Consider the following 18,869-nt stretch of genomic DNA (forward strand, 5'->3'; position numbering starts at 1 on the left):
GGATGTGTGTTAGTTCATTTCATCAGAATGCTTCTGACACAATTATTGTTTTAACCCAAAGCCTATATATGTGAGAAATATTTACAATATATAACTCTCCAAAGGCCATAAAGTTATGAAAACGACAATAATGGGCTTTAAACCAGGTCTCTGCTTCAAGGTTGTGTCTATTGTGTCTGCATCCTTGGATAGAAATGTAGGGTGCTTCTGCCAAGTAAACACTTCAAACACTGTGATTTTCCTTTTAAGCCTCTCAGGCTTCAGGAAAATCGTAGATTTACCTGGGTTGTGATTCATATGCAACAGGATTTTTAAAAAAGATTTATTTCAATTTTATTTGAAAAGCGGGGTTACAGAGAGAAAGTCTTCATCCACCAGTTACTCCTCAAATAACTACAATGGTCAGAGCTAGGTCAGTCCAAAAGTAGGAGCAAGAGACTTCTTCTGGATCTCCCATGTGTGAGTAGGGGCCCAGGCACTCGAGCTATCTTCTGTGGCTCTCACAGGCACATCAGCAGGGAGCTGGATGGGAAGTAGAATGCTTGCAACCTGAACCAGTGCGCACAGGGATCCAGCGCCACAGGCAGTAAGTAGCCTCACATGCTGCATCACAGAGCTGGCCCCTGGACAGCTTCTTAGCCACAGACAACATAGACAACAGTTCCTCTGTACTCCTTGAAGCTGTGTGTTTTATCCTATTTGGAAGTTGAATTGTGTTACTAGCACTATTGCAAATTGTTTAAGCTCTGATTTCCCCCTCGTTGAATACAGAACAACAATAGTGTGCACCAGGTTGGCTGTACTAGGTGAGTGAAATAGGGCATGGGGGTGAAATAACTGTGCATCTTTGTTTAAAATTCCTAGAGCAACTTACAGGCCTTGAAAAATGGCAAATCTCAATTGCAAGGGTAGGAGCTGCATGCTACGCAGCAAACAACCCAGCAGTTCTGAATAAGGCCGGCACTGAAGTAAGCTCTGGTACTTCCTTTACTGGCTCTGGACTTTGAGTTCATATTCCTTAACTGGGTCCTTGCTGATTCTGTGTTGGAGAAGCCTAAGCAGCTACAGAGCATGGGACTGTCACACAAAAGGCAATAAACGTCATGGTTCCATTAGCCACTGCTTCAATAATCAAAATACTGACTGGATAGATGGGCAGAAGTCAGCTTAACAAGGCCTGTGAAACCTCTTTCAGCTGCACACCTTTCGAGAAACAATATCACACTGTCTCCATAATGTTTACCATATATATGTATTTGCTTTCTGTCCTGAATGTGAATGAGAAAGAAACATAAGGGATGATTGAGACAAACACGTGCATTGTAACATGGATATAATAGAAAAGACTTCTTGAACCTTTTGAAGTTCCACATATCCCATACAAGTACAAAATATTACCAACCTTGCAAATAACCTGCTTATTTTGCATAGAAAGCTGCAACAGAAAGCAATTAGAATATAACTATGTAAAAACATTTACATCCATACAATCAACAAAGTCTTCCAATTCTTATTAAAACAAAAAACTTTCTGAGTGTTGATGATAGGAGGGTCTTGGCAGGGATCTCTTTGTGAACAGTTCACTCGCCCTTAGGACAAACTCAAGAGACAGCTTGCCAGCAGGGCTCTTTAGACATAGGCGTTTTTATCAAACTGTTTTGAAGGGTGTGTGGTTTTGAAATCTTCTCCACCATGATACTTCGTCCGAGAAGACATGGCAGACGTGGCCCCATTGTACGCGTATGCCATTCTGCAAGGCAAAACACAGTTTGTAGAATCTGTTCTACACGTAAGGCAAGCAGAAATGGAAAGAGAAATCATTTCCGCCTGTCTCCATCAACAGCTACATTTAAGTCTTGCCCTTTCTTAGCTCTCTTCCCTCTGCAAGTCCTTTCAGGAGACATCTCTGCAGAAGCACCCATCGCTTGTTCATTTGGCTTTTCTCTTCCAACCAGAGCTGTAATTAAAACCCTCCTGGAACCTGGGAGACTGAGGGCTGACTATTATTATCAGTTCCTCCTATGTGAAAATTACCATAAAGTCAAGCTGAAGAACATGGGTTCATATTTAAGCTCTCATCTGTACATACAGAAGTAGCTTTGGAATAAGGATAAAGGATAAGTTCTTTGAAGAAAATGACATTCCTAACCTTTTCCAATCCCGTGGTTTTTGGGAGTCCTAAGAATTGTATGGACTATCTACAATTGACTCCACATGTAATGATTGTCAAGACGTCATTTTTTGCCTCTTTCATACCTGGGTGTTTTGTTGTTGTCAGATATTGAGAAGCAAAATATGACACCACCAATTATGCAGAGCGAGGCTCCTGCCCATCCAATAAACAGAGCGGCTCCCAATTCATACCTGTGAGAAAGTATTACACACGTATTACAGCTTATTTGTGGTGCTGGGGATGGGGAGTGCAGGTAAATAGTATTTAACACTACGAGGCAACATTTGCTAAACGCTCATTACAAATTTTTGCAGATGGAACTTCGAAGTCACGACAGCTGTAATCTGTATAATGCCTTTAACCTCTTCTTCAAATGTTCACATGGCAATTACTTTATGGTTGCAAAGACAGCATTCATATAGGGCAGGTGAAAGCAAAATCAGCCAGTCTGAGACAGCTACGTTCCTTGAGCTCTGCCTTTATCTCAGCCGTTTTCCGTCTCTTGATTCCATTCTGCAGGGTAAACTATGTGGTCAGGCTGTAGTTATGAAATAGAAGGCAGTTTCCATGTTTGTCTCAGAACAGTTCAGCAGAGGTTTATGGAACACCAGCAATGTGCAAATGATGGTACAAGACGCCCCTAAAGGACTGAGGTTCAATAGCCCAATCATATTTGTCATCCCAATCTAGTGTGAGGAGCAATAATCGCTAGCTATCATTTACAATAGATGGCTGTCAAGTACTGAGACAGTCCCACTCCGGAGGAAGCCAGTAAACAAATGGCAGGATGGTGCTACACTCCTGAGAAGACAGCAATGGAGAGTTAGAGAAAATCTTTTTGGGAGAAGACTATTTATGCAGAAAAATAAACAATGAGAAAAATACACCACAATCTCAGGAACTGTGTGTGTTCCCACATTTGCCCATCTTTTTTTCTGAAGAATATGGGATCCCATATGAGGCAGCTCTGCTTTCCATCCAGCTCCCTGTTGCAGCCTGGGAAAGCAGGGGAAGACAGCCCAAAGCCTTGGGACCCTACACCCATGTGGGAGACCCAGATGAAGCTCCTGGCTCCTGGCTTCAAATTGGTGTACCTACGGCCATCGTAGCCGCTTGGGAAGTGAATCAAGGACAGAAGATCTTCTATGATCTTCTATGACTTTGCAATAAAAATAAATAAATATTTTAAAAAGGATATTTGGATGCCCTGAAGTAAGTTGGCATCAAATCTGTCCTTCACCATCCACACTACATAGATAACTAACAGACTGACAATCTCTAGCATATTATTGTTATTGGATGATTACAATCTTAGGATATTTTCTATTTTCCATTTCAAGGCGTTATGCTATCTTCTCTCTTAAAACTATGCCTTAGTATTTCTGTTGTAAATATGCCCCAAAGAAATGGTCTGAGATGTTTTTCTTAAAATACTGAGATTGGCTAAAACAGAATAGCAGTGCCAGGGATTGTGGATTTTTCCAAAAACAAATCTGTAATTATTAAGAGCCATCAGTTGAGTATGGAAAGTGATAGGAATTATAAGCCCCTGGTTGGCACTTTGAATCCCTGTAAAAGAGCATGATAAACATGTCCACTGTGTTGCACTAACACACAGGATGAATTACCAGGCAGGTCAGGATTTAGTTCTGTATGAGTCATGTTACAACTTTTTGAAGGAATTCAGTAATCATAGGTTTAGCTTATACATGCACTAAGAACTGGCTTGCTGATTCCATTTTATTATGTTTTGTTTTTCTTCAAGTCCCCAGAGACTCTATTCCAAGGATGATATACTTTCTACTTGAATCGTTTATGAATTTCTCTGTCCAAGTGTATTTCAGAGCTGATTTTAGAGACCCACAGTTTACTCCAATTATCATTTTTAACCAATCAGATATGAGGGGGTTTTGAGGCTAGTTCTTTCAGAGGATTTTTTTTCTTCACTCCTGTTGAGGAATTGCATTGCTGAGGTCTTCCATATTGAGTTCAAGTCACACCTGTCCTGGTGTGTGATCTTGCAAAACTGCCTTCTGCTACAGAAGGACAGGGCTGAGCGAGAGAACAATATGCACTCCAGTTTGTTCCCAAGGCCCATCGCATTCTCTGCTTGGAAATTCTCCTTTCATTTCTGGTACTGTGAAGAAGTTGATATTAACACCTCAGGAAGATTATCCAAATTTGAGATTATCTGTTGCAAGTCTTTGTGTTAGCAATGTCCATTTGACCCAAGGCCAGCTCTTCTGTTCAGAGGGTAGCTTCTGTACTACAAATGCCCAAGTTGCTTCATTATTTTGCAGGTTACATATCTACTTCACACCAGACAGACCTGTGATCATTGAGGTGAGCACAGAGCTTCAATTGTAGACCAAAACAAAAACAAAAACTATAGTTTTGGGATTGTCTCAGCTGATATGACTCATGTAAAACTGTCCCTATAACTTTTAATACATTTATATCATTGAATGCAATTTCAGTAAGATAAAAAAAATCAATGAGGAACAAATTTACTTCTATGAGAAAAGTCTAACCACTAAAGTTTTCCCCCGAGAAAGAAACTATAAAGATCTGAGGTGTTAAAAACGTGCTCTTCTCTGCTGGGTGAAGCTCGGTCATCCACCCAGCTGAGTCCTGTGACCCCGGTTGCTGTACTTCATACCTGAAGTCATATCAGCCACGTACTGTTTAGAGGAACCCTAAGGAAATGGACTGACAAATACCTTTTATTTTCACCTCCTACTTCTGGATTCATTGTACCCTAATCCCCGTTCTGACTTGATTTTCCTTTCATGGGAAGCCATTCCTCGCTTGGGATCATCTCCCCAAGATAGAACACCTAAAGGTACTATTCACCTGTTTAGGGTGGACAAGACAGACATAGTTCTGTTCTCAGGAATCTGAAAGTCTTGGTGGGGGAAAATGTTAGCCAGATGTCAAACAAATTATTAAAATGCAATAAAGCATAAAAGAAGCAGAAGAAAAGGCTTGTGCAAATAAGCATTACCACTGTTCTTCCAGGTATGCACAGATACAGGTACAGAAAATGTACACTGGGAATAACAGTGACACAGCTCACAGTGCTATTTATCCGTGCACTAAGATGTTGTACATCCAGCAGCCATATCTAATGTTGACTATAATGCTGAAAGACAGAAGTCATCTCACCATCTTATAGATAAGGAAACCTAAGCTTGGGCAAATCAAGTCTACAGAAATGGTGGAACCTGTAACGGTGATTGTAAACTTCAAGCTCTTGATTCTTACTCCAGCTTCCTTTTATGTACGTCTTAGCTGAGAAGAATATTTTATAATCTAGTATAATAAGCAGCCTATCAAAGCAACATAACTTCCAGCTGTCACTTCAGGCAGTTTTCACCTACTGGCTCATTAAGCTCTCAGTGGCTGAACAGCTCCAGGGCATGGAATTTTTTTCTGAATACCCTTGGGCTGTCTTTTCACCCAACACATAAAGAGGTGAGGGTAGTCATGAGAGCAAGAGCCGCTGGAGCCAAAAGGGACCAGGGCAGTCCCTCCAAACCCAAATGTGAGAGCCCTTCACCTTGTTAAGATGTCCAGAGGAGTGAAAGGACCTTGCTGAATTCACAGAGCCAGGAACTGTGTCTTACCCCATCCAGCACAATATGGTTATCTTTATTATCATTCAAACATATTGTCTTCATCCCCAATTTAATCAAAAGTGAAAACAGCCAAATTAAATTTTCTAGGTACCTTAAAATAACCAAACATGTTTTCAAAAAAAAAAAAAGTTGAAAATCCAGGAAGTGCACTGGTGTGTTATAAGTGTTACTGTATCACTAAGCTATCTCTTTAAACAATGCTAACACTGGGTGGGTGTCTGGCCTGTAATACGCCCCAATCCTATTTAAGAGTACTAGGTTTGATAATAGGCTTGGGCTCCTGACTCCAGCTTCCTGCTAGTGTAGACCCTAAGAAGCATGGGAATGCAAAAGTCACCTATAGTATGATAAATATCATGTTGATATATTCAAAGGAACACCTTGGGGTCGACATTGTGGTGCTGTAGGGAAAGCCGCCACCTGCAACACCAGCATTTCACGTGGGCACTGGTTCATGTCCCGGCTGCTCCACTTCTGATCCACATCCCTGATGATGGCCTGGGAAACCAATGGAGGAGGCCTCAAGTGCTTCGGCCCCTTCCACTCACACAGGAAACCCGGATACACCTTTGGCTCCTGGCTGCTGGCTTCAGCCTGCCTTAGGCCTGGCCTTTGCAACCATCTTGGGGAGTGAGGCAGCAGATGGAATACATATCTGTCTTTTTTCTCTCTAGAATTTTCAAATAAATCTTTAAAAATTTATTTGTTTTTAAAAAAGGAACCTGTCACAATCCTAAAGTTAACACATTCATTTTAGAAAAGATGGTTGCTAAGCAATGACTATGGCATTGAACTTCTCTGTTGGAATGGATCACGGTTTTTCTGACCTTGTTCCTCACTCCCAGTAGGTGCAATAACATGTTCACTTCAAACTTTGAAGTCTGAACAAACTGAGGGAAATTCCTGTAACAGAAAACACTTTGCCTTAGGGTACAGCCCGCCTGACGAAGTCTACATCAAGAATATGTGTGTGGGAACATGGCACGTACTGCTTTCGACAGTGAGATAAAAACATACAGATCTTACATTTTATCCCAAATCCTCAATAGCCAATATAAAAACATTTTAGGATAGGGCCAGAGAAAACCTATACAGGCGAGGTCCTCCTAAGCCAAGGCTCAAGCATATCTATCTAGTGGACTTTCCAGTTGTTACTTATCCTTAACTCAATGCTAAGAACATCAGTGGCCATATGGGACACATGTTACCTTTTCTCTACTTTTTTCTTCTACTACGTCTCTGATATTTCAACATCAATTTCCCTATGGTCAAACACGACAGATCATATAAGCAAATACCATGTTATTTTAATATTTCCTGAGCAAGAGTTAATACCCTTAAAATCATAGCTAATGTTTGAGTGTTTGTACCAGGAACAGTTCTAAACAGCTCAACTGCACTGTTTCATTTAATCCATCCCACAAGCTCCTCAGTTCTTGTTATCCTCATCTGTAAGATGAAGGGCACATGGTGCAGGAAAAAAAATCAACGACTTTTTCAAGGTTACATAGTTGATAAAATAGCAGCCGGGCTTTGCTCTTGAACCCCTGCCTGGATCCAGGAGCCTTGCTCTTAAAAACTGCCTCCACTCCGCTCCTGCCCCTCTTCAACAGGTCTCTTACAGTATGCTCAGTTGTTCCATTCTAGAAGACACAGCCCTAAGCCAAGCCACTGTGCATGTCAGGCAGCATGAGTTAGCTAAGAGATTCCAAAATAAGAACACGTGGTTTTCCAATTGCAGACATTCCATGTTTGGCTTAGGACACAGGCCAATAAACAAGCAGTGCTGACCACAATGGCCGGACTCTGACGGAAACTCCCAGAGGCCAAGTACTGAAGGGTTGAGAAGATGTGAATATGCAAGCTGGATGCTTCCAGCACCAGTCTGTGACACCCAGAGTTGGCAGACACTGGGAGTCTAAGTGGGTCTTTAAGTCTTGCCAACAAGACAAGAGCATCAAACCGATTGTGCTAATCTGAGGCCGATGATGCTTCTGAACAAAGTCAGGTCACAGAATCAGCCCCATTTGGTTTTTAATGTTTCCTTTTTTAAGAGGCAGAGCAGCAGAGAGAGCTTGATCTCACACTTGCTAGTTCATTCCCCCAAATGACCACCACAGCTTGGGTTGGGCTCAGAAGCCAAGAGCCAGGAACTGCATTTGGATCTTTAGCTAAGTGACCGCAACTTAAGTATTTTAGCCATCCTCTACCACCCCCCAGGATAGCAGGAAGCCAATCTGCAGTAAACTGGATCAGAAAAAGGGGTGGGAGTGATACCAGGCTCCCAGTTCAGAATTACAGCAGCTTTATGCTGCTTCACCACAATGCCTGTCCCTTTTTGATAGCTAACAGTTATATTGTTTTCTTAACACATGGCACATTCTGGAATCTCCTAGCAAGAACCAATAAACTCTTTACTAACAATTGTACATTCTCTGAATAATCTCATTAATGGAATAATCTCAAAATAAATAAATAATCATGATGTATTAAAATATAATTAGGACCGAGGAGAGAGGTTAAATGTCTTGGTGTGATCACCTGGTGGAATCAATATTAATATCAAACTCATGAGGAAAATCCGTATATCCTCAAAACTGTACTTCTTCAACTGTTGTTCAACTGAACCTTACGGACAAAGAGAATGAGAGAATTTATCTGAAAGAAAGCAGCTATTTAATTCTAACAAAAATCAGAGTGGTAACAATATTTAATCTAAACAAAGCTCAGATCCTAAAGTAGAAGCTAAATATGCACGAAGCATGAGACTGACCCGTGGTTCTGAAAAGTCTGAGAGCAGGGACGTCTAGAGGTTGTTGGTAAGACACAGACATGAGACTGAGCCAAAATAGGAAGGTCAGGTCTCCTACACAAAGAGAACAAATCAAAGATCACAAAGTTCTGTTTCCTCAAGTAGAGCAATGGTTAAGCGCTGTTAACCTTGCTTGATTTGGAAAGCAGTTTCTTAATGTCAATCAATTCTTTCTCAGAACAGTTTATTTAAGGAAACAAAGCAAGACATTCCGGAAGTCAGTGGCTTGGACAACAAAGCAATGATGGGAACAACACGACGGCCCTGTGCTGATGAATCATGCTAAGGGGCACCTGTGACCACAGGCTTGCAGGAGGGGACATTTGTTTTTTTCGGATTCGGTAGGTTTAGTTTTTATAAAAAGGTGAAACAGCCTAAAGGGAAGAGTTGAGAGTTTCCCAGGCTCTGCAGGAACCCAGGCTAGAGTCATCAGACAGAATCCCATCTCAAGTGAAAGGAAGCCAACCAAAGGGAAGAAAGGGTGGGACATGAATAACAGAACACGGTGTGGTGAAACTCTTCAAAGACTGCGATTCTGTTAAATGTAACTTCCCAGGTACACGGTGAGCGAGTGAGAGTCTTACACCGCCTACTCACTGAACATATAGCACAATACGCTACGTGGTGCTGCTGCCATCACTTCACATGATTAGCTCCAATTTGCACATCAACACAGTGTGGTGGTAACTGTTCATATGAGCTTGGTTGTATTTTCCAAACTTACGCAATCAAGCTACAGAAATGGGGAAATCTACAAAGATCCAATTATTACATTATTACTTAGTATAATTAACTCTTAAGAACAACAGCAAACTGACACTATGAGGCCTGAACCATTTTCCAGCATATTTGAGAGTTTGGGTATCAGAGATCCAACACCTGCTCAACAGAAATACAAGAAGGTGGCCAATAGCTTTCTCTCGGTGTGATCCACCCACGGTCGTGACTTCTATAACTGGAGGAGGCTTTCTGGAAGTAACTAGGTTTTTGTAAGATTAATATCTGAAGATAACAAAGAGGAGAATGGGCATGCTTTTTAGCACAGCTTCTGAGAATCCTAAAAGGATGCATTAAAAGTAAGGATTTCACTTCTGGGCACTGTGCTAGGCAAAGAAGACAGGACATGAAATAGATTCTTTATAACTTCAAGGAACTGCTTATTTCCTAAGCTGCTGGATTAAGGCAGCAGACAGAACCTTCCTCATGACTGCACCTCACAAATTCAAGTTCACCCAGGGTCAGCCATGCCATGAGCTCTGACTCTGACATATCCTTCTCCAGGTTCCTGAGCAAAGAAAATCAGAGGCACTGATTACTACAGTCTAAGTAATGCCAGCTAAGGAAATGCTATCCTCTAAATCATGCCAAGGCAAAATCTGGCTTTAAAAATCATAGCATTTAAGGTCCTCTAAGCAAAGTTTATTTTGTGTTCATAATCAACTTGTAATCTATTGATTTTCCAAATTTCCAGCTCTCCCTCCTCAGAAGATTTTGATAAGCCAGATGAAGTCAACATTAGCAAATATACTGAGGTTTAGAGAGTTACTTTGTTCAGACAGTGTGTGTGTATGCCTGGGGGTGTCACATGTCATTTTGGTGCTACTTTTCTGTCATTGTGGGTGATGTGAGTATGATTACATGTATGGTTTTCAGGCCTTGATGATCCTTGGTCATGGAAATCTCACAGGCCTTTCTTCACGCAAGGGGCCATGAAACATTCAGACAGAGGAGAAAGTTCCAATTTTAAAAAGCCAAAATATTCTTAAAATGCAAGTGTTTCACAAAGCTTATATTATCTGTATGATTTTGGTGTCAAGATCTTTATATATATAGTCACACCTATTGTCCATTTGTAAGCAGTGCTTTTTGGTGTGTATTTCAAATAAATCAGAAAACTGTAGGTATTCTTTTTTAAGATTTTACAGAAAAGAGCTAACACAAATAAATCTTGCTTTCTATACAGAATGAAAGAAAAATGATATGGTTAACACACAAGAAGAGCTAATATAAGATGGTGCTCTGTGCCAACCACATTAAAATATTGTAAGCACATATGGTTACATATATTGCTGACCTAAATACACTGCATTAATGTTGACAGCAACTCAGACTAGTAATCCTATTATCTCTATTCTGCAGATGAGAATATAGACCAACAGCAAGGAGTAGTAGAAAAAGCAAAACTGGGAGGCCAAGAGTGGGATTGGGGTAGCCCAATGTATTACTAAGAATTTGGTAAAAAAAAAAAAAAAAGCAATATATCTCATAGAGCATCATTGTTGAACTGAGTTTAACAAAATTCTGAGAGGAGACTAAGAAAATTCAATAGTACTAAACTGAATGAGGAGACTAAGCACATAGCAAAAGTCCAGGCAACATTAACAGGAAGACAAGTTGAAGTTACAATTACCCATGGCAATTTAAGGAAAGAGTCAAGCAATGATTAAAATGTAAACCAGACAACTTTTAATCATCTCCAGGAAAACTTTAAAAAGGTGACATAGAAAGGATAATGTAGAAAGGCTAGCAAATATTCTTAATAAACTATAAAAAATATATTTTCATGGTGTATCTATGATACTAAATGTCATATTGGAGGCTAAGGCAGTTCTTGTTTCCAATTTTATACAATTTCTGGATCAAACTGGTTGTAAATGTACAGAAGAAACCCTCTTGGTGAAAAGTATACATGGCACACGGTCATGAAAATAACAAGAGAATATTATAAATCCTGCAGAAGCTGATGACCCTGTCTGAATCCCAGCTCAATCAATCCAAGCTCTTTGGAACACCTTGGCTAACTCCTTCCTCAGTTTAAATAAGCGAGTACCAACCAACAGCATCTATTCCACAAGAGCACAGTAGGAACAAAACAATAGTTCTAGTGCTTTACTAGACACATTGGCATGGCTCAACATACAGTCACCATCATTTTCATTATATGAGGATTTCATGAGATAACCATTTATTCTTTATGCAAATCAATTTCCAGAGATCCCTAAATCTGCCATAAACAAAGCAATGTCCCCTTGACAAGCTACTTTAGGAATTTACTTCATACAAATTCACCACCTGATGTGAAGTCTGTAAGAGATTATGAGCCTGGCTGGCTGTACCGCACCTGCACATACAGCGGCTTCCTACTGAAGCACATGGAGACAGTCTCACAAAAGAAACATTTGGTCCATTGTGATTTCTGATACAATATCCTTGGGGTTTTTCCAATGCAAAAAACAAACAAACAAAAGAAGAAGAAGAAGAAAAAGAAGAAAGCCTTGGGAAACTATCAAAAGCAACAGTTCATAGTTGAAAAGCAAAAACAACAAACTTATCCGCTGATACCAAAGCAACAAAGCCCAGTTGCTACTGTGTGCAGGTGCCATGATCTGCAAGCATCTTTTTTAAAACCTGGCATCAGGCAGCTTCTTCCTAAAGGTTAACCAGGTGGCAGTTACACAGCAAATTTAACAGGCCAAGAAACTAGCATCTGGAAAATGCAACTTTGGAGACACAACAATCAAGGCAAGCTTTCCTTTTTCCATTCTTGTGTCTCATCATGTTCTCCTCCCCATCCTGCACCTCTCGGCCATTTTCCCTCTATGTTGGCTGCAACTGTATATTGTGCAGTAGATGAGTTCCAAACTTTGACAGAATAATGAAACATACCTCTTGCCAGTGCGGCACATCAAGTGCTCAATCTTGAATGATGTTGCCAATTGCCATTTATCAGTGTGTCACACTTTCAAAAACCATTCCAGAAAACCAAATGTCATCCCAGGGAAACTCATGCCTCAATTTAGAACATGAATTCATACACATTTCCAGCAAGTTTGCAACCTACAGACCAAAAAAAAGTACTTACTTTTGCTCAACAAAGAGAGGATCGAAGAACTCTGTAGTGATTTTGTTGGCGTACAGGGAACAGCCAGTCATGGAGCACAGTCCTAGAGAATGGCAACAGGAAAGCACAACGGTGAGTACAGCCTCACGACCACTGTGAACTATCTCGTTTGCAAGAATGTGGCTTCTTACCTGACAGGATGAACACGATCCCAGCCAAACAGGCAATTTTCGCTTTGGCTTTATCTGAGCCCCCGACTTTGGTACACTTCATGCCAAAGAGTGCAAAGATGGAGCCGAAGAAGCCCAGGCTGACAGCAGCGATCATAAGTCCTCTGCATGCCTGGATGTAACCTGCAATTAGAGGAAGCCATGCACGTTAGCACACAGCTCGCAGCTGTACCGGGAGAAACCTTCAGTTCACATAGTCATGCTGGGTACCTGATCTGTTTTCCAAAAAAAGAAAATGACTATGCTGGTTAAAACATGGGACAAGAAGGGAAAACAAGTTAATATTGATGAAACGCCTACTTCAGCTCACACACAGTACAGGCATCACTTTCCGCAGGGGTCTGGGTGTGATTATTCCGTTTCATGATGAGGAAACAGAGACACAGAAGGATATGCAATATGCCAGCAGGGAGTTAGTAAACCTAGAATGGATTCCAACCCAGACTGGACTACAAACCCACCTCACTCTGTCTTTCCCCAGGAAGCATACCATGTGCCACCACTCCCACCCTCCAAGTCCTTGGCATGTCAGGGGTCTTAAATAGGTGACCTGATGGTCTTGACATTGTGAAAACAGAGAACTTATAGTTGCGCACAAAAGCTCCCAAATTTTCTGATTTTAGTGGAAGTTTATAAACAAAGACTGACCAGACTAAGGTCATGAGCTATGAGGAATCTAAATCAGAGACTATGTTAGTGACATTGTACTACCGTCAGGGAACACATAATAAAACTGCGCTTAAAAAACATTGTTTAATTAGAAGAGTAGTTTGTAGTCATTAAATCAACTGTTTGCATATAGATGAATGTCTTCCAAGTATCACAGGTGTGTGTTCTGCTGGTTTGTTTGACCATCTCTCCTGCACCATTCATTGTCTTGGTCACATATTTTTATTTGCATGGCTAGGGTGATGGCAAACATCAGTGTCTTTTGACCAGGCAGAAACATATTTTAAATCAATAGAATAGAATAAACATTTACCACATAAGCCATTTTCATTTCACTTGAAACAGCACCATATTTCAAGCTGAAGTAGTGACAGTACCACATACTACATGGGAGTTAATTTTTGTTAAGAAAATGAATATTCATTAGATTCACACAGGGAATTATGCCTTTTAGTTGGAACAAGAAAGCCTCTGAAATGGCAAGACATAGCAAATCACTATGTTCAATCCTTTAGTAAATAATAATCCTAAAATCATGACAATCGTGAGTTCAGGGAGAAGATGCTGATGGCCTCCAGTTCATGCTCCTTTGGGAAAGAATGAAATCTGCACGCTCATTTCTACTCTAAGAATCTACTCTGAAGACCAAACAGGAACCTCTTACTGAATTTTATTACATTCCAGTACCCTACACATGCAAACCAAAGTGATGGTGACCTTCTCTTGGACAGAGTGAGCTACTTCCACATAGAAAACAATTTCACTGACATTGAGGCCATCAGAAACAGCAAAAGAAACTTATTTTCAACAAAATAGCATAGGGAAGGTTTATTTTGATAGTGATAATTGTGCCTCAGGGTTACTGGGATCTCTGTTGTCCAGTACTGAACAGCCTGTTTTCAGCTTCTACCCTCCGTCTCTCAGGCCATGGTCCAGGACGCAGGCAATGGCATGGCACGGGAGGAGGATGTGGAAGAGGCAGAGGAGGAGGAGGCCAAGCAGCAACTCATCAGTCCCTTGGGATGTGGCTCATCGGCCACCACCACACTTTTACGAAGTTCATTTTAATCTGTAGTTTTGAGGAGTTTTGGCTGACTCTGAAAGCAATCATTAAATAAATTTTTAAAAATATGTGTTTGGGGTGAGGAGAATAAACATATAGAGTAGTTTCCCTTCTCTATGAGGAACAAGTGCTGAGACTTCCACACCCCAGGGACTTCAAACCACAGGTGGCACTGAACCCTGCATATACTATGCTTCTCCCTGTACACACACACCTGATAAAGAGTTTGACATTGAACATAAGCACAGGATGAGATGGAAAAGTAACAAGAGAATGTCCATAGAAAACATTATTATGCAGCATAATTTGTTTTCCCTATTTATTTTAGAGGCTGTGTTCACAGAAAATGGAGATGGTCAGGACTTTACCAGAGGAGAAGTTCTACATGCTGTCATCTAGAACAGGGAAGGCATTTTCCCAGAGGGTGAACAGAGGTTACAATCGCAGGCCAATCCATTTCATCATCCAGACAAAGTGGAAGTGACATGAGCTGTAACCTCTGCACCTGTTCTCGCTGGGTTTCTTTTTCCTGAGTGCTTCCGGCTCAGCCCTTGAACCTGTTCTGGTCTCTTGTATGGGAGAGTTGGAGGAAGTAGGTTCTGTTTTGGTCAGGTCCTCCTCTTCTGCCAACCAGATCCCTGGTTTGGAAGGTGAGGTCTCTCTGTGATACGATAACAGTAGCAATTGCCAACAAGGTTTTATGTGCACAAAAGAAGTCCCTTACTGATAGGATGTTCTGAAATGGGGAGCAAAGAGAAGCGGATGAACCCCCCTGCCAGCCATGCAAGGAATGAATTGCCACTTCCTAAAACACCCACAGACTCCAGCTTTCAGTGACTTTAACACACTAAGTTTATCTTCTGCAAGGCAGACTCAACTTTCCAACAGCTCCTTAGGGCAATGCTCACGAGTAACACCACCAAGTGCAACAGACATAAAAACCCAGCCAAGGAGGCCATTATTTCTGACAAGCCTAATTTACGGGTACTTGTTAATACTTAATTAACACATTAAACTGCTGGGGCATGAACATATTTACTTAGAAGTTCTATGAAGTATAATTTACAGTTAGTTCTCCCGAGAGAAGCAGCAAACATTCCCACCACCAAAAATAGACGGCCTACACTAAAAACAACTGGCTGGAAATGGTGCTCTGCTGAAGCTCAGGGAGCACTCCCAAAGGCATACAGATGAGCAATAAACAGAATGCACTGGCTCAATCAACAGCGACATTCTCAAGGAGTAAAATGTAGCAAGTGGAAAAAAATGGACGGATTCTTTTGGAGGAAACCTTCAAAGTGTCCCTGAAATTCACGTGTTTTCTAAATGACACAGACCCATTTTTCAATTGCAGATCAGCAAAAATGAAAATATCTACATGGTGGAGACAATTCACTCAAGACACACTTGCAAGCCACCGAAGTTCTAGAAGCAAACTGGAGAAGTGCTTCTCACCAGAATGGCACCAAACACGAAGAAGGAGGCTCCTGCCAAGAAGCAGCAAAGGCTTTTTTTTTGGCTCAGAACACAGTGCTGAAAGATGTTTAGAACCAGAACATAAAGAAGATCCACATGTCACTCATTTCCAGCAGCCCAAGACTCCGCGTCTCCAGAAGCCAAATATGCTTGCAAGAGCCACCCCAGGAGAAACGAGCTTGACCACTGAGTCCACCATGAAGAAGACAGAAGACAACAGCACGCTTGTGCTCCTTAAGGACGTCATGGCCAACAAGCAGCCGATCAAACAGGTTATGAAGAAAGTCAGGGACCTGGAGGCAGCCAAAGGCAACACCCTGATCATACCCATGCAGAGAAGGCGGTGTAGGCTCTGCCGGCTCCTGATTATGATGCTTTGGGTGTCGCCAACAAAGAGGGGATCACTAAACTTGATTCCAACCGGCTAACTCTAAATATCCCTTTTAATCCAAAAGCATAAAAGAAGATACTTTTCTTATCCTGGTAGCTTTGGGTACTTTTTTTCATCAACTCTTTGAAAGAAACATGGGTGGGAAAAAGGCAGGAACTCTAAACTTGAGCTCTGGTATGTCTGTGATGTGCCCCTGATCACATTATTACTTAATCTGAGCCCAGTTTTCTTATCTGTAAAACAGGAATGTGGCACACCCAACTCACAGACTACATAGAAATCAATAAGGTATCGTTATTTAGTGGAGGGTTAAGCTTGTGGTTATAAAATGAAAGCATGCCATCATAAAAATTAAAAAAAAATAAGAAAAGGAGGAAGGATGGTAGGAGTGAGAGAGTACTGCGCAGCAAGCATCATTATGCTCATGAAATTGATATATGAAACATATAAAATTTGTTCCCTTTGTATAAATTAAAATTACCAGCCTTTACAAACGGCAACAAAAAAGAACACAAAATATCTGACGAGGAATAAGAAAATCATCAAAGGCACTCAATAGAGACATTGAGTCCAAGCAGGATTGAGCAATGCCTTCATAACACAGTGTAATATTAAATCCAGGTGTTCAGCTTTGCCATGCCTCATTTCTCCAGCAGGGAAAACCTGGGTGGTCATGACACCCCCCTGAGGGTGAAGAACCAGGGCTTTGAACTCACAGCAAATTCAGAAAAATGATCCCATTGCCTGCATCCTAGAAGTCTGCTTTTCCACCAAACACAAGAGCAAGGTGTCCCGAGCCTTCTCTCTCCTTACCCTGTTTCAGGGCTCAGGCAGGCTGCTCAGGTCTTTGGCCACCAGGGTCCACAGAAAAGCAGCCTTCACCCATCACTATAAAGGCAATGCCAGGTCTTACAGCCAACACATGCACCTGCTCTGGACACAGGCAGACAGTACACAAGCAGAGAGGCTCTGTTCCAGAAAGTTTCCACTTGCAGGTGGGAAAATCAGCTCTCCTTCATATGAATACGCAGCTGTGTGCTAGAACCTTCTGGGAGAAACACACAAGTAAGTGTTCTGGTAGCAAAACTCCTCTGAAGCTGCCGAAGGCCAAGTTGTCAAGGAAGAGATGGATCAGCCTGAGTACAACACAAATTTCTAAGTCCCACATGAAAGGAAAGACAAGCAATAGTTTTTTATTGCAGATATATCACAAATCACAAAATGCCTGATCATTTTAACCAGAGGGAAAAACAGAACCACAGGCATAAGATATAGACAAATCAAAATGAGAAAGCAAAAAAGAGGGTCTCTATATACATGATAAGATTGCCAAAATTGCTGATCATCGAGAAATCATAATTAAAATGACAACAAAATCTGTCACCCAGAACACTGGATGAGAAAATGCAGTGGTAAGAATGTAGAGAAACAGGGAGCCTCTTAAATCGTTGGTGGAATGCGATCTTGTAGTACACACTGAATATGGAAATGCATTTACTGCTCTGATAGTAACACGGCTCAGTGGAGTTGGCTACAGAAACACACATGCATACAAAGAGGTGAGTTCAAGGATTTTCAATACGGTATTAACACCGATAAAAAGTAGCAAAGGGCCTGTGTGCACAATGAGTACATGGTTAAGTCCACCAGTCTATCCGGACAAATGAATGCTACGCTGCAGTGAAAAAGAGCCACTTCTATCTGTCCCAACTTGGGAAGACAAAGGATGAACTTTAAAGCATTGCAGGAAACAAAAAGGTAAATCATGAGCAGTTATGTAGATAAAAGTCATTTCTGTAGAGGTGGTGTTACACAACCCTGGGGGCAGTACTAAATACCACCAAGTTGTTCACTTTATGATGACTAATGGCACAAGGTGAAAGGGCACAGATTTAGGGATGAGTGGCAAGGAGCCCAGTCACCGCCTGGGACACCTGTACCTCAAGCCGAGTGCCTGCGTCCCTGCTCTGCTTCTCGTGGTCCAGCTTTGTGCTAATGTGCACCCTGGGAGCCAGTGGATGACGACATTCGGGTCCTTGCCACCTGCATGGGAGACCTGGATGAAGTTCCAAGCTCTCGGCTTCAGCCTGGCCCAGTTTGAATGTTGTATTTGGGGCATGAACCAATGGATACAAAATTTCTATGTACCTCTAACTTGCTTTTTGCCTTTCAAATAAAAATTTAAAAAAATTTCAAAAAATTTGCAAACTATCCAAATTGCTATGCTAGGAATGCTAAACAAATCGTTCATTCAAATACCAGTGACCCAAAATTCAAGGACATTTGAAATGCATGGAAGATACATTCAGTGTAATGCTAAGAAAATAAGTAGGTTGAAAATGGTGTATTAGTTACCATACTCATCATGGTAACAGATATCTAGAAAAACCAGATCACCTTTTTATCACAAACTGGGTGGTATCTGAACCTCACCTCAGCTCTACTCCCCGCTAATATGGGGCTTACTAACGGAACACTCTGCCCTCCTTCCTTCATTGTTACCCCGCCTGCCCCAATCAGGATACCCTAGGCTCTGGGACACACCGGGATACTCCACTCTCCTTCCTGCAGTAATA

The 18,869-nt window shown here is 41.4% G+C and overlaps 1 protein-coding gene and 1 long non-coding RNA gene across 7 annotated transcripts in view; both read right to left on the reverse strand.

The window, feature by feature from the left end:
* Positions 1–308: 308 nt before the first annotated feature.
* CLDN10 (claudin 10) overlaps positions 309–18,869 on the reverse strand; it is a 106,856-nt gene continuing 88,295 nt past the window's right edge. For 3 of the 6 annotated variants that reach the window (XM_040991232.1, XM_040991231.1, XM_040991230.1), the window contains exons 2-5: positions 12,656–12,817; positions 12,486–12,567; positions 2,257–2,364; positions 309–1,750 (exon numbers count right to left, since the gene is read on the reverse strand). In XM_040991232.1, coding sequence (XP_040847166.1) covers positions 1,630–1,750; positions 2,257–2,364; positions 12,486–12,567; positions 12,656–12,817 — 473 coding nt within the window. In that variant the 3' untranslated portion in view covers positions 309–1,629. The remainder of the gene's footprint in view (positions 1,751–2,256; positions 2,365–12,485; positions 12,568–12,655; positions 12,818–18,869) is intronic. The other 3 variants (XM_040991236.1, XM_040991235.1, XM_040991233.1) reach the window with 1 other exon arrangement.
* Positions 14,353–15,974, reverse strand: LOC121163615. The gene is made up of 3 exons (XR_005884917.1): positions 15,882–15,974; positions 14,795–15,162; positions 14,353–14,460 (listed from the first exon to the last, which is right to left on the reverse strand). It is a non-coding gene; the product is annotated as an uncharacterized LOC121163615 (long non-coding RNA).

Source organism: Ochotona curzoniae, unplaced genomic scaffold, assembly GCF_017591425.1.
Source record: "Ochotona curzoniae isolate NIBS_2020 unplaced genomic scaffold, NIBS_Ocur_1.0 contig_64, whole genome shotgun sequence".
NCBI classification, from domain to species: Eukaryota; Metazoa; Chordata; class Mammalia; order Lagomorpha; family Ochotonidae; genus Ochotona; species Ochotona curzoniae.